Source organism: Meles meles, chromosome 17, assembly GCF_922984935.1.
Source record: "Meles meles chromosome 17, mMelMel3.1 paternal haplotype, whole genome shotgun sequence".
In the NCBI taxonomy this organism is placed as follows: Eukaryota; Metazoa; Chordata; class Mammalia; order Carnivora; family Mustelidae; genus Meles; species Meles meles.
The window spans coordinates 36,963,047-36,978,685 of record NC_060082.1 but is presented as its reverse complement, the minus strand read 5'-3'; the positions used below and the strand labels follow the sequence as shown (position 1 = coordinate 36,978,685).

The 15,639-nt window shown below is 40.9% G+C and overlaps 1 protein-coding gene across 6 annotated transcripts in view; it reads right to left on the bottom strand.

Annotated features, from left to right (window-relative positions):
• Window positions 1–15,639, bottom strand: part of HHAT (hedgehog acyltransferase) — a 335,352-nt gene that overhangs the window by 63,574 nt on the left and 256,139 nt on the right. For 5 of the 6 annotated variants that reach the window (XM_045982020.1, XM_045982019.1, XM_045982015.1 and 2 more), the window contains one exon: window positions 430–574. In XM_045982020.1, the coding sequence (XP_045837976.1) occupies window positions 430–574 (145 nt within the window). Of the gene's footprint in view, window positions 1–429; window positions 575–15,639 lie in introns of those variants that run through there. The other variant, XR_006815465.1, reaches the window with a different exon arrangement.

The following is a 15,639-nucleotide window of genomic DNA, read 5'->3' as shown; positions in this document are numbered from 1 at the left end:
GATCTCAGGGTCCTGGGATCGAGTCCCACACATCGGGCTCTCTGCTAAGCAGGGAGCCTGCTTCCCTTCCTCTCTCTCTCTCCCTGCCTCTCTGCCTACTTGTGATCTCTCCGTGTCAAATAAATAAATAAAGTCTTTAAAAACAAAACAAAACCCGAGGAGTAACTTAGCAGAAGGCAAAGGTAGAGTATGGGAGAGTTGGGACAGTACCTTTTCAAGTTCACTGCCACATGTGATAGATAAGAGGTACAGCAAAGGAGGGGGCCCTGAAAGACACAGCTCAACACAGGGCATTGTTTCTGGTTTGTACTTCAAGGGTCACAAACCATGAACAGAACAAGTAATACTTCCCCCTCAACTCATTCAAGGTACCAACAGCATACGCAGGAAACAAGAAATGGGTGAAAACAGTGCCATTGGGCAACTTACCTTGTACGAAGATCCTGTTCCAGTAGATTTTTCCCACTTGGCTGCCCCCAAGAAACACCAGGTTGGACAGGATCAGCATGGAGGTGGAACAAGATGCAAGGGCGGCGTGAAATCGACGGCGGGCTTGTGGGGAGAGGAACTGGACCTGCAGGAAAAGACAGGAAGTGTCTCATCGCAGGGGGCAGGAAAGCAAGTGCTGAGGTGCCTCCCGGCCCTTGGCAGGCACCTGCTCGGATACCCAACCCAGAGCCCAAGCAAGGCCGTGACTTCAGCTGTTCTTAAAACTTCTATTCCTGTGACAGGCACACTCTGGTCTAAGCAAAGCGATGACACACCCCCAACTTGTTCTTCCTCCTGCCCAACGGGCTCCCCCCTGATGTGTGTGACACGAGCACTGAAGCTAGCTCAGATGTGGCTGCAATGCCTCCACACGTTCTCTATGTGAGACCTACAGGGCTGGGAACGCTCCCTGACAACCTGCACAACTCCCTGTCATGAGGTCAAGATCAGGGTGATCTTCTGGGAAGCCACCCTGTCAATCCGACCCACCGTTATGAGGGTACAGGAGAATCAGCACAAGCCACTGTCCTTCCTGGAATCAGAGCTCAGGGGACATGGCCCACGGGGAGAGAACCTGCCACAGCATCCGAATATGCAGGAATTGGAGAGGAGGCTTCTAACACTGACGGTAAAGAACTCTGCTCATCCATCTGAGGTCTTGACTGTATTTTTTCCTCCCCTTTTAATGTCTTCTTGGGGATTGCATAAAGTAAGCCAAGCCTTAATTTCTCGGCACTGACCGTTCTGCTGGCCCTAGCGTGGGAGATAGCAGTGCTGCACCCAGAGCGTGTAAGCATCACCGGTATACCCCAGGCACTGTCCTCTGGGCCTGCACAAGCAGCCTGAGAACCAGCTACAGTGCAACCACCAGGCTGAAGGGCCCCAGGGTTTCTGACAAATGCCTCAGTCTAATCCAAAGACGGGGGAAAAGAGGGAGCAAAAGGTCCAGAGATCATTCCTGAGTATCTTTCTGAAACTTACACATCTCTGATCACTTTCATCCTGATTTCAGCTGTGCTCCAACTACAAATAAGAATCTGGGAGCACCTGGATGGCTCGGTCAATTGAAACCAAAACTGAAACTCTTGGCTTCAGGTCAGGTCACAATCTCAGTGTTGTGAGATCCAGCTCCACCATGCTCAGGGCGGAGCCTGCTGGATTCTCTCTCTCTCTCTCTCTCTCCCTCTGCCCCTCCTCTCCCAGCATCTACACGCTGTCTCTCAAATAAATAAATACACCTTTAAAAATGAACAGAAAGTTGAATTACCCAAATTCCTAATGGGCAAAAAGGATTAAGCTGAGGGTGTCTCCAGGAGGGGGCTTACTTAGTTCCGGCAACCCTACCATCTGGGGCCACTTGTGTAAGTCTTGGTCAGTGTCCTCTGGAAACCTGGAGAAATGAATTTCTGACCCCCCTCCTTTTCTCTCTCCCACCAGTCGCAGCTTCTGTTCTCTGTGCACAGACACCACTGCTACCATACACGTCCCCACCCATGACATTCTCTTCCAGCATCACCTCAGAGCATTTTACTGCCACCATATGTAACAGGGTGGCCTTCTCATGGATGAGCTGTGTCATGGGCACTGACTGAGTCATCTGCTTGGACATGATTATTCTGGAAAACTCTCAGGTGATGCTGACATGCCCCTGGGTAGAGGCTACCAGATAAGATGACCTCTAGTCTCTCCCTTGTCCTAAGAAGCCACAAGCATGTACGGGAGATGCTGTCAAGCCACACCAGATAAAAGATAGCTACACAGTATAAAAACTGGTAGTGAAAGAGAAATGGGGATGCAGGCTTGTAACTCAGCACTCTTCACCTCTGAGAATTAGGAGACATTAATCTACTGGTTTCTGCATCTTAGAGCAGGAGAAGACATTTTCTGGGTATTACTGACTCAATTAGCAGTAACTGGGGAAGCAGGGTGAGAGGAAGCAGGGAGATGGGGGAAAGTCCAGAATAATAAATCATGAAAATATAAATTGTTGTAATTGGAATAACTGTGTCCAAATAATTCTCTCTATGTACAGGACCACTGATAAGACGTTTGATTTCTAAGGTACCCAGTGAATCAGATGTTCTACCACCTCTATTCTAACCCCATCCATGTCCTCCAACCTTACATCCTGTTAGGGGAATTCCGAGGCCCCACACAATCTTTTCCATATTAATGTCAATGACAGAGAATGCACACAGCTTGGTTAAACTCAGAGTGGTTCTCCTTCTACAGGAAATGATTACAATAATTATTAAATAATCAACTGAGAGATACTCAGAGAGGAAAACACTCTTCACACTGGCCTTCTAAGCAGGGTTGTGGTGTCAGGTGACCTGGTGTGGGGCAAGAGCCAGGCTAGTTGGAGGAAGAGCTGAGAGGCAAGGGACAGAGCAAGAGAGGAAGCAAAGGGGAGAATGAGTGCATGAGACACAGAGCTCTCCTTTCCAACACCAGGGGCCCTAGTTGCAATGGGACTTCTTTGCTTCTGTGATTACTTGGCTACATAATTCAATAAATTGCGATTTCTGCTTAGAAAAAGAAGTCAAAATAATAGCAAATATGAAGGAGCCTCCGATCTCATAGACAAGGGAGGACATCTAAATCAGAAACAAAGGACTACAATTCAACTTTTATAAAGACTTAATTTTGTAAAAACTAAGAAAGAACATTAAAGGCATAGGCTGTTGGAATCAATGAACTAGAAAGATATAAAGGAGAAATCAAGATGCTCACAGGCAGTTCTTGATTACTCCTAGGGTGAGCAGGTGGGAGACAAAGTAGGTGATGATAAGAAAATCCAAAACCCTGATTTAACTGATAGCCCCATCCTCTGAACTGACCAAATCAGCCTTGCCAACAAGCAGCAAACTTGACTGAGCATTACTTCTCTTCATTGTGAATCAGTGGCAAAGCATAATGATAGGGGGAAAAAAGGGGGGGGGGGGCTGTGTAGATACCTATGATTAATATTAATAGCAAAGGGGACATGAATCTCAGCTGTAATTTGTATCTCCTCTTCGGATTCCCTGGATGCACCATGGAAAGTGGCAGTTTTGACACTGAGGCTCTCCCTCTACATTGGGAACCATCTGGCTTGGTTTATACTCTAGATTTAGGTTCCATACTTAGGGGTGCTAAGAGGGAAAAAGTCACATGGGCAAGACAAAATCCATCAATAAATACAACTTTCTGAATGTCTAAGGACATAGGGCCAAGGATCCCACTTTAAAGTCTTGATTTCTTATATACACTCTCCTCTGCCATCCTGTGGCAATTGTCGTCACTCCTGCGGTCCTTCACATCTAGGATACAGGCTGTCTGTCCTATGTGCAGCGACCATGTTAGTCATGGTTCAGGTGCTTAAAGTCCCCCTTGGTAGGAAAACTTATGTGAGAGACTGTGAACCAAATGGGGAAATAAGTCAGTGTATAACGAAGAGCCATCAGGCATAAAAAGAAGAATTGCCAATTGACCAGATAAGGCAATGGTCAGTAAACAGATGTTGATTTTAACACAAATACAATAGAATAAAAAAGAACTCTGGTCTGGTCACGTTCTCCTTCCCAGAACACAGATAAAGCCATGACAGTCTGATACCCCAGCAGCAAAAACCTGGGAAGGGCATGGTCCCAGGGGATATTTAGAACTTGCTGAGAACTTTTAGTCATCCCAAGGACATCAAAATTATGGCATGCCATTGTGTGAGACAGAACTGTCCAGCCCAGAATGTCAAGTGCCTCTTGAGTGTGGGTGAAATGTTTGCTTCTACATTCATTATAAGGCCAACTTCCCTCTTGCTCTATGGGGGCACAGCACCTCACTTCCTCATTAGGAGCAATGCTAAAAATGTACTCCCTTTCCTCTGGGGCCCAGAAAAAGCCATTCCAGGGCAGGGAAAGTGCTCTTTACAGTGCCCCAGTGTGAGCCAACCACCCCCACCCCAGCCCACCCACTATCCCCAGCATCAAACTTGAGGAGGAGCTCCTGTGCTTCTGACCACAGATGGGCAAGGTGTAGCCCCAGTTCCAAAGCTTGTCTCCCTCACAGCACTCACACCCAGAGGAAAGAGGAAAAATGGGAGGTGGAGTAGGTCAGAAAGTATGGCCTCCCATGCTGGGGTGACCAGTCCCAGGGACTTTGACTTCAGTGAAAGGGGGGGACGTTATTCCACGTTAATGTTGCTATAACCCATTCTTCAGTCCCAAGAGAAGGTACTGGATTTTGGGCCTGGATACAGCAAGCCCTTTAGAACACCTGGAAGTGCAGGTTCAGAGTGGACCTCTAATTCCTGTCTGAGTTTGGGGTCTCTGATGGAAGAAACAAGAAGTGGGATGTGGGAATGCTGTATAAGAACAGTCTAGCAGCGCTTTAAACTTCTCTCTGAGACACCGGCTACCAAAGGCGAGGAACTGACCCAAACAAAGTAAACCTTAGGTCAGAACTAAATTGTCAAATTAGTTTGTATTTCTTGCCATGAGGGGTCAGATCCTGTGTTTATTCTTATCTCCATGGCAACTCCTCTCTCTTTTCCCGTCAGCATCCTGTCCCTGGAAATCAGAGGACTTAAGCTGGGACAAACAAGCTGGGGTGCTGGGGTGGTGTGGTCCATGGAATCTGGGTCAGAAGTTACTCTCAGAAGGTGTGCAAGGGTGGGAGACAAAGGGCGCGGTGGGACTGCAGGCTGCTGTGCGAGGCAGGTCCCACACTCATCCACAGAGGGACTGCATGTGGGGCCGAACTGGGAGGAGGGGACAGGCTGAGCATCTGGGGGAGCAGATGGGCTGGAGGAATGGCTGCTGGAGACTGACAAAGGCTTGGCAAGTGGGACCTGATACTGTTTATTTTTAAATGGGAAAAGCTAAAAAAAAGCAATTGGGTGGGTTTGAGCAGCTGGACACAGTTCTTCCATATAATCACTGAAGACTTTCATTTTCTAATAAAAATGGTAACCAGAGGGTAAGAAAGGATGAACAAGGAAATGGCAAGGGGGATACTGGTGGAGACCAGGAGGAGCAAATGAGGGTAGACACCCCATAGGCTGTAAAGATGAAACCAAAGACAAGCAAAGAAACAATTACAGCTCTTACGAAAGAGAAGGGTGGCCAGAGCAAAAACACTCAGAAGGAAGACTTGAACTCCTTTCCCATCCTGTACCAACCCACCAGGACACTGCTCCCTTGCTCCCTTTGCCAAGCACTTGGTCATTTCCATTTAGAAGTCATGTTTCACGAATAACCCCTCTCTCTCATGCTGCCCCCAGCGTGGTGAGCTCTGTCCTTCAGTCTGTATCACCTAGGACCCATGCATACTCTATGTGCTCAGCAATTACTTAACACCTGTTTCTCTCTTTACCCAGGTAAGTTACAGAATCTCCTGACTTTCTTAATATTCCATTGCATCCTATTATCCAAGCCAAATGAATACATGTTGCTCAAAAGCAACACCTCCTTCCTTCTTGTAAGTGTATAGAGCTTCAAAATATACCAGTGAAGTTAAATTTTCCAATCTCTACTCCTGAATCTAAGCAATGCATGTTCCTGAGATAGAATCAAATACTGCAATGATAAAGACAAAGCCAGTTTTGCTCACATGGACGAGTCACCTGCTCCATAGTTTGGATACACAGCCTGGTTAAAAACAGCAGAGACTATAATCTGGCATCTAAATCCACACGGCATATGAAGGGATTTCAGAGGACTTTAATAGCTAAGCAAATTGGCTCTTGGTATAATCAGAGAACTTAAGCCATATTTGAGGAGACAGAGTCCTGCTAAAAGTTCTGGAATGGCCAACAGTACTGTCTTACTCTGTATTCTTGCTCTTCTAATGATATGCCCTCGCTTCTAGTCCTCATGTCTCTGTTCTGGATTTTGCAGAAGCCTCTTTCTTAGCTGGCATGTTATACCCTGGCCTTTCCTCCTCTGGTTCATCAAGCACACTGAGTATGTACCCCCACTGCACAAAATATTTTGGTGGTTCTTCACTGCTTACAGACTAAAAGCCAAAGATGACCTTTCACAAATGAGCTCATTTTACTTTCCAACCTTAACTCCTACTACTTTACTAATGACACACTCTATTCAGCTCTAGTCACAGCTCTTCCAACATGGCATACACTTTTACATCTCTGTAGAATTACTTCACACATTACTTCTTTTGCTGAAACTGTTTTCTCTACTGAGAATGTGTCCTCCTAATTCTTTCTTCAAGCTCAGTGTCAGCTCAGGAGACCAACAGCTTTGGACCAGCCCAAATGATGCTCAGGTTCTGGCCCAACTTTTGAACTGTGCCACCCAGAGTAAGCTCAAACTCCTCATATACATAGTTCACAATTGGTATTTGATCAATGGTGGCTACTCTAACTCTGACAGAGTCAGTCACCCATTTTCTGTGTTTCTGTAACCCATGGGATAGACAGCATCAACCTACATGTTTTAGATATAGAAGCTTAACCTATATTGCTACCTAAGCGGGAAAAATTATTCCCATTTTACAAAGGAGGAACAAAAGAGCAGAGACATTAAACAAGTGGTCCTAGGCAGACACTGGTAAAGTACAGTAGTAAATATAGTACAGTCATTCACAAATTCCGCTAACTCAATGTCTTCATGCTCCCTGCTGTATTTTGCATAGCAATGTGTGTCCCCTCCTCTAGAATGAAATCTTCAAGACACTGGTTTCTTCAGTGCCAGATACAAAGGAGATCTTCAAGAAATGTTTTTACTTCTTGAAATACTTCAAATACTTCAAAAACGAGAACCTCGTGCATGTGTTCCTTTAGTAATGGTTGATAGATATTCACCAAGTGTCAATTTCAGTATCTCAATATTTTAAGAACAGTATGGCTTAAAATGACACTGGAACTTAAAGAAAATAATTAGAATTCACTATCAGAGTAGGAGATTTAACATGTTCCCCAGAAAATAACACCTAAAAGATCTAAAGTAAGAATATAAAACAGCTGAATAAAAATTGATAGGCCTAGCATCCAAATTAGAAAGGAAGAAGCAAAACTTATCTCTGATTTCAAGTGAAATGATCTTTATACATAGAAAGCACTAAAGAGTCTACAAACAAACAAACAAACAAAAACAAAAACAACCACCACCCCAAAACACTGCTACAACTAATGAAAAAGTTCGGCAAACTTTCAAGATAAAAAATGAACATGCAAAAATCAGTTGTACTTCTACACACTAATAATGAACAATCTGAAAAGTAGATTAGGAAAACAATTCCATTCACAATAGCATCAAAAACAATACAATACTTAGGAATAAATTTAACTAAGGAGGGAAAGACATACTGAAAACTACAACATATTGCTTAAAGAAGAAATAGAAAGACATCTATATTCATAGAATGGAATACTTAATATTATTAAGATGACAATACCACCCAAAGCTGTCTACCTTTAATGCAATACCTATCAAAATCCCAATGATTTTTTTCAAAAATAGAAAAACTCATCTTAAAATTAATATGGAAACTCATCTTAAATTACCTAAATGGGCAAAACAATCTTAGAACAGGAGAGACTACCAAGATGGCAACATGAAAGACTCCTACACCCATCTTCCTCCCACGGATACACTGAAGTACAGTTTTACATGGAGCAGTTTACACTGCAAGAACTCCTGAAACCAACACAGCAACTCCTACACATCAGGAAAATGAGAAAATACCCACATCTTAACAGGTAGGCAAAGCTGAGACACACTCTTGCTATAGACCCCAGCCCTAGCACAAGCATCATACAACTGGGAGAAAACCCCAAACCGAAGCTTCTTCCTGAGGAACAAAAATCTTGAACTCCCATCTAGCACCCCAAATTTTAGAACTCCCACCACAGGAGCAGCAAACTAAAGGCAGTAAACTAAAGATGCTTGTGTTCACAAGACCTGCAAGACTAGCAAACAAAGCAGCAATTCTTCAGGGTCACATGAGGACTTGTTGCAGCTCTGCCCCCTAGAGCTCACCACTGAGGGAGCAAGCAAAACTCTCAGTCTTTCTCTGAAAGAGGTCTATCTACATACTTTAAAAATTGCTGCCTGAGGCGTGCCTGGGTGGATCTGTCAGTTGAGCTTCAGATTCTTGATTTGGCTTAGGTCATAATCTCAGGGTTGTGAGATAAGCCCAGTATCCCGCTTCCTGTTCAGCAAGGAGTCTGTTTGAGATCCTCTCTCCCTCTTCCTCTGCCCCTCCCCCCATTCTTACATGCTCTCTCTTGCTCTATCTAAAATAAATCTTCTTTTTTAAAAAATTGCTGCCTGAGAATCAAGCTTCTAATTTAGCACACAGCTAAAGGAGGAATGTGACACTCCCAGGACACTAGGATATTAGTGTCCCTCCCCTGCCTTTTCCCTCCAGCTCACTCTGAGTTGTCAGTATCTCCCTGGAAGGAGCTTGGAATCATACCGGCATGCCAGCTTTTGCAGCTTCTGTCCAAGAAACAGATCCCCCAGTGGCCTGGCTCTGAGAGCCAAGGGGGCTTTCATTCACAAGTCTCACAGGACTGTGGTAAACAAACAAGCAGTTCCTAAGCACTTTCCTGAGACCATACTACAAGTCCTGGCACAGGGTGAGCAGGAAAAAATTCCCATCTCCCAGTTCTTCCCTGAAAAGGGGTTTAAATACATACTCTCCCAGCTGCTGTTTAAGGATCTGGATTCTAATCATACTGCATCAAGTTACTGACTGTGATCCTTCCCTATGGGACACTAATAGGTCTTAGCACATCTTCAACTAAGGGGGTCACTAAGAACAAAGAAGGTGACTTGAACTTGGACAATCGCAAAGATAAAAATTAGATAAAATTAGAAATTAGATAAAATTAGAAATTAGATAAAAATTAGAAGCTCAGGCCAGGCTGACTGATGTGGTTCATCTGCTACACAACACTACTCTGTCAAGACTGGGAGAGATGGCATTTTTATATAAAGCCACCCAGGCACCCCACCAGAAACAGATCTTAACAACATAAGGAAAAGTGATTTTTACCTGATTGGGAGTTTAAAATAATAGTCATTAAGATGCTCACCAAAGGGGCACCTGGGTGGCTCAGTGGGTTAAAACCTCTGCCTTCAGCTCAGGTCATGATCCCAGGGTCTTGGGATTGAGACCCACATCAGGCTCTCTACTCCACAGAGATCCTGCTTCCTACTCTCTCTCTCTCTCTCCACCTGCTTCTCTGCCTACTTGTGATCTCTGTCTGTCAAATAAATAAATAAAATCTTAAAAAAAAAAAAAAAAAGATACTCGCCAAAGCCAGGAGAGCAATGTATCAACAAAGTGAGAATTTTAAAAAAGAGAGAGAAAGTACCAAACAGAAATCACAGAGCTTAATAATACAATAACTTAATTGAAAATTTAACAGAGGGATTCAAAAACAGACTAGGTCAAGTGGAATAAATAACCAGCAAACTCAAAGACAGGTCAGTGGAATTTATCTAATCAGAATAGAAAACGAAAAAAGAATGAAAACAGTTAAGATGGTTTAAGGGACTTATGGATACCATCAAGCAGCCAATATACATATTTCAGGGGTCTCAGAAGACAAAGGGAAAGACTGAAAGGGGAAGAAAGCTTAGTCGAAAAAAAAAAAATGACTGAAAGCTTCCCTAATCTGGAGAAAGAAACAGACATCTAGATTTAGAAAGCCTAAAATGTACCAAATAAGAAATCAAAAGAGACCCACACAGAGACAGATGATAATTAAATAGTCAAAAGTCAAAGAGAAGGAGAGACTCTTAAATGTAGCATAAGAAAAATAATTTGTTACATACAAGGGAACCCTCAAAAGACTCTCAGCAAATTTTTCAGCAGAAACTTTACAGGCCAGAAGGGAGTGGCACAATGTATTTAAAATGCTTAAAGAAAAACATAGCCAACCAAGAATCCTCTACCTGGCAGGGTTGTCCTTCAGAATGAAGGAGAGATAATGAGTTTTCCAAACAAAAGCTGAAGGAGTTCGTCACCACTAAGCTAGCCTTATAATAAAAGTTAAAAGGATTTTTTAAGCTAAAACAAAAGGATGCTAATTAGTAATAGGAAAATATATAAAAGTACTGGAAAGAGGTAAATATATAAATTCAGAACACTCTAATGTTGTAATGGTGGTAGTAAATAATTTATAAATCTAATATAAAGGTCAAAAGAAAAAGTACTAAAAATAATAATAACTACAAAAATGAGTCAATGGATAATGTAAAAGATGTAAACTGTAACACCAAAAACATAGAAAGGGAGGGTATAAAAATGTTGAGCTTTTGCATGCAATGGAAGTTATCAGCTTAAAACAGACTATTATAAGATGTTTTAGGTAAGCATCATAATAACCACAAAGCAAAAACCTAAAGCAGACAAAAGATAAAGGAATCAAAGCAAAGAACTAGAGAAAATTATCATATCACACAGAGAGTGAGAGAGAAACAGAGGAATAAAAACCAGAAACAATTAACAAAATAGAAATAGTCCATATCTAGCAATAATTACTTTAAATATTTTATTGAAGTGTGGAATGACTATATCGTACACCTGAAAATAATATTACACTGGATGTTAACTGGAATTTTTTAAATTTAATTTTTGTGTGTGTGTGTTCCAAAATTCATTGTTTATGTACCACATCCAGTGCTCCATGTAATACGTGCCCTCCTTAATACCCACCACCAGGGTTAACAGGAATTTAAATAAAAACTTTTTAAAAAATGTAAATGGACTAAACTCTCCAATTAAAAGACAGAGATATTTGTATACCAGTGTTCACTGCAGTAGTATTCACAATAGACAAAAGGTGGAAACAACCTAAATGTCTGTCAGTGGATGAATGGATAAACAAAATGTGGTATACATAGGATGGAACAGTATTCAGCCTTTAAAAGACAAAAAATTCTGATGCACACTACAACATGGATGATTCATAAAGACATTATGCTAAGTGAGATAAGTCAGAAATAAAAAAAACTACATGCTTCCACTTATACGTGGTACCTAGAATCATCAAATCCATAGAGAAAGAAAGTAATATAGTTGTTCGTGGGGGCCAGGGAAAGGAGATATATGAAGTTATTGCTTAATAGGTTTAGAGTTTCTGTTTGGGATGATTAAAATGTTCTGGAGATTGATGGTGGTAATGGCTACACAACATTGTGAGTAAATTTAATGTCTTTGAATTGTGCATTTAAAAATAGTTAAAACAGTAAATTTTATGTCATGTATAATTTATCACAGTAAAAGAATTATTAGGCCTGTCTCACAGACAGATATACAGAATAATGAATACATGTAATTTTCATACCAAGTAGATAATAATCAAACTGAATACAAACTAAGACAGTAAAGGAAAACAAATATATTCTAAAAAGTTATCATGAAGGCCATGCTCCCCAACAATGGAATAAAATAAATCAGCAACAAAAAATCTGTAAAACTTAACACACCAGTAAATTTTTTAAAATATCATTAATGTAAACCAAAAACTTTTATTGAAGGAACAATAAAATGAATAAATGCTAGCACATATGATCAATTAAGAAAGCAAGGCCAAATAAACAACAGGAGGTAATAATACACAGGAGATTTAAAACTCTTTGGAGATTATATGGCAATATATTTAATAACGTAGCTGAGAAACAAAGTATAGAGAAAATATAAATTACCTAAAATTCTCATAGAAAAAGTAGATGGCCTGAAAAAACATAACCGTAGAAGAACTGAAACAGTGGTCAAAGCTCTATGCTCAAAGAAAAATTGCCCAGATGATCTTAATGAGCAAGTTCTACCAGGTGGTCAAGGAACAGGACAATTTCCATGGAAACTGTTTCAGAAGATTAAAAAAACCATGGGAAGCTTTCACTGATTTCATGATGCTAGTATGACCCCGATACTAAAATAATAAAAAGCCAACATAGGGAAAGAAAACCATAAGTTAACCTTTCTTCTATATATTACCTTAAAAATTATAAATTAAATACCTGTAAATTGGATATAGGATTAAAAGAATTGTCTCAATCAAGTAAGATTCATCTCAGGAATGGGAGGGGGATTCAATATTAAAAATATTAGAGATTCATGTAATTCATGAGATTAAATAATTAAAGGAGAATAACTTATGATTACTCAATAGATGCCAAAGAAATATTTGGTGAAATTGCACACTCATTCATGATTTTAAAAAAAAAGTAAAAGAAAAAAGTAAGCTTCTTTTTTTAAAATTTTATTTGACAGAGAGAGAGAGAAAAAGAGAGAGCGTAAGCAGGAGGAGCAGCAGGCAGAGGGAGAAGCAGGCTCCCTGCTGAGCAAGGAACCTGATGCAGGACTCAATCCCAGGACCCTAGAATCATGACCTGAACCGAAGGCAGGTACTTAAAGGACTGAGCCACACTGGTGTACCAAGAGTAAGCTTCTTTGGGTTGATAAAGATAATATGTCAAAACCCAGATTAAGTATTTCCACTAGCTTCAAGAAAAAGACATTTTCTCCTCTATCACTCAAAATCGTACTGAAAGATCCAGTAAATACAACAAGACAATTAAATGCAGCAAGGGTTAAATCTGTTGGCAAGGACAAAACTGTCATTATTTATAGATGATATAACTATCAATCTAGAAAATTTACAAGAAACAGTTGACAAATTACTAGAGCTAATGAAAGATTTAAGGACAAATGCAAAGTGACCAATTCAAAACAAAAATCCTCATTTTTCCTATATAAAAGCAATAATCCACAAAGAAGTATCCAAGACTTCTAAGGAGAAATGATAAATCCTTATGTAATAACATAAGGGAAGACTTGAATACATAACTAATTCATTACTGGAAAGACAGCGTCATAGGCATATTAACTCCACCCAATTTAAGCTACAAGTTAATGTCAATCTAACAAATTCCAATATAAATACCAGGAGTTTTGAGGAACCTCCCTAATTCTAAGACTCATATGGAAGAGTTACTGTACAAAAACAGCCAATGTGATTTGGAAAAAGAACCAAAAGGGGCATGAGATTTTCCAAATCAGGAATCAAGACATGTTATAGAACTCTAGCACTTAAAAATAGGAAGAATCAAGTAGATCAATACAACAGAATTGAACCTAAAAGTGAACTTACATGTATTTGGATATTTACTATATATTAAAGATGATCTTTCAAATCAGTTGGGGAAGTATGGGCCACTGAATTTAACAGTTTGAAGATATAAAAACCATTCTCACTTAGTTGCAGGCCATACAGAAACAGGCAGTAGACCACATTTGGCCATGGGCCATAGTTTGCCAACTCCCACTCTATTCTATTCTTGGTATCTGCCCTAAAGAAACACTTATACATATGTACAAGGAGGCATATCTAGACATCTCCACAGCAGCTGCATTTGCAAAAGAAAAAAATGAGAAGAAACCTAAATTTTCAACAATAGAAGAATGGTCAAATACATTATATATCTACACCATGTCCAATTTTGCAGATTACATATACTAATATAGAAACATCTTTAAAACATGCTATGAGGAGGGAAAAAAGCATAAATTTCAGAATATTTATATATATACTATAACACACACACACAGTAGTAAAGGTATGTATGGAAGGCTATATTCGAATCTGACAACAATGGTTACCTCTCATGGAAGAAGAAAGAGAGCAAGGTGTGTTTGTTAGAGTGGGGGCAGGGTGGCTGTCTTAGAGGACTCCAGTCTTATCTGTGTTTTGTTTTTTTTTTTTTTCAAGAGCATATGGTCATGATTGACTTCATAAATTAAAAAAGAATAAAAGAATAAAAAAAGGAAATCTTTCCACTTAATGACCTTAGACCCTGGCTATCTCCCTTAAGTATGGGGTCAAAGCATAGGGGTGGAAAGAGAGAAGCTAGAGGACCATCATCACACTCAAGTTATGACTGTTCATGGCACTGGGGACCTCCCTCTCCAGGTAATACTAAGGTCCCTTGAGACTATTAAATAAGTCTAAAATGTGACAGATGTGGCCTCAGCTATAATCTGTTCAAACACAAAACAACAGCTTAGGACAAGGTCTGCTTTTAAGCAAACTTGATATTTAAAAATCTAAAACTGACAAACAGGTAAAGCATTCCAAAATGACTCAGTCAACAGCACAGAAAACTGTTCTATGACAACCAGTTAAACATAGTAGATTAGAGATCTCTGCTCCCTCAAAACCCCATTAAAAAGCAAGTAAACATTTGAAAAGGTATAAAATCACAGGCAAGGGATGGAATAGAAGTGAAAAGCAAGAAAGCAAAATCAACCCATTTTTATAAGACAGAGAGAAGATGGAGGAATTAGCAGGACTGAGACACCTGGATAGTAGATATCAAAGAGAGGAGTCATTCATACACCAGATAGATTCCCAGAAGGCCTAGCCATTAGAGACACCATATACCACAGATGGCAACAGTAAACCACGGAGGAAGAAAACAGGAAGGTTGGTTAAAAATCTGGGTAATGGGGGTACCTGGGTGGCTCAGTGGGTTAGAGCCTCTGCCTTCAGTTCAGGTCATGATCCCAGGGTTCAGGGATTGAGCCCCATATCAGGCTCTCTGCTGAGCAGGGAGCCTGCTTCCTCCTCTCTCTCTGCCTGCTTCTCTGGGGTGCCTGGGTGGTTCAGTGGGTTAAAGCCTATGCCTTCGGCTTAGGTCATGATCCCGGGGTCCTGGGATTGAGCCCTGCATCGGGCTCTCTGCTCAGCAGGGAGCCTCCTACCCTCTCTCTCCCTGCCTCTCTGCCTACTTGTGATCTCTGCCTGTCAAATAAATTAATTAAAAAAGAATCTGGGTAATGGGCATACAGACCCTGGGGTTTCCCCTTTTCCCCACTGCTGCCCCACGATGAATGAAGGTGATAACAGGGGTTTTTTAAATCAATAAACTGCATGAGAGTGACTCTAAACTCAGGGCCAACAGGCACAGTAGCATTTCAGAATACCAAAGATAATTTCATTTAGGTTCTGGAGAGAAATTACACACAAAGAATCAAAAATCAAAATGGCAATTCTCAACAGGAAAACTAAAAATGAGAAGACAAATTACAACTTCAACATTTTCAGGAGAAACTACCTTTCAACTTTAAAATTTAGTGCTCAGATAATCGATCAAAGGGGAGGGTAGAATAAAGAGAGTTTGGGAACTACAAGGT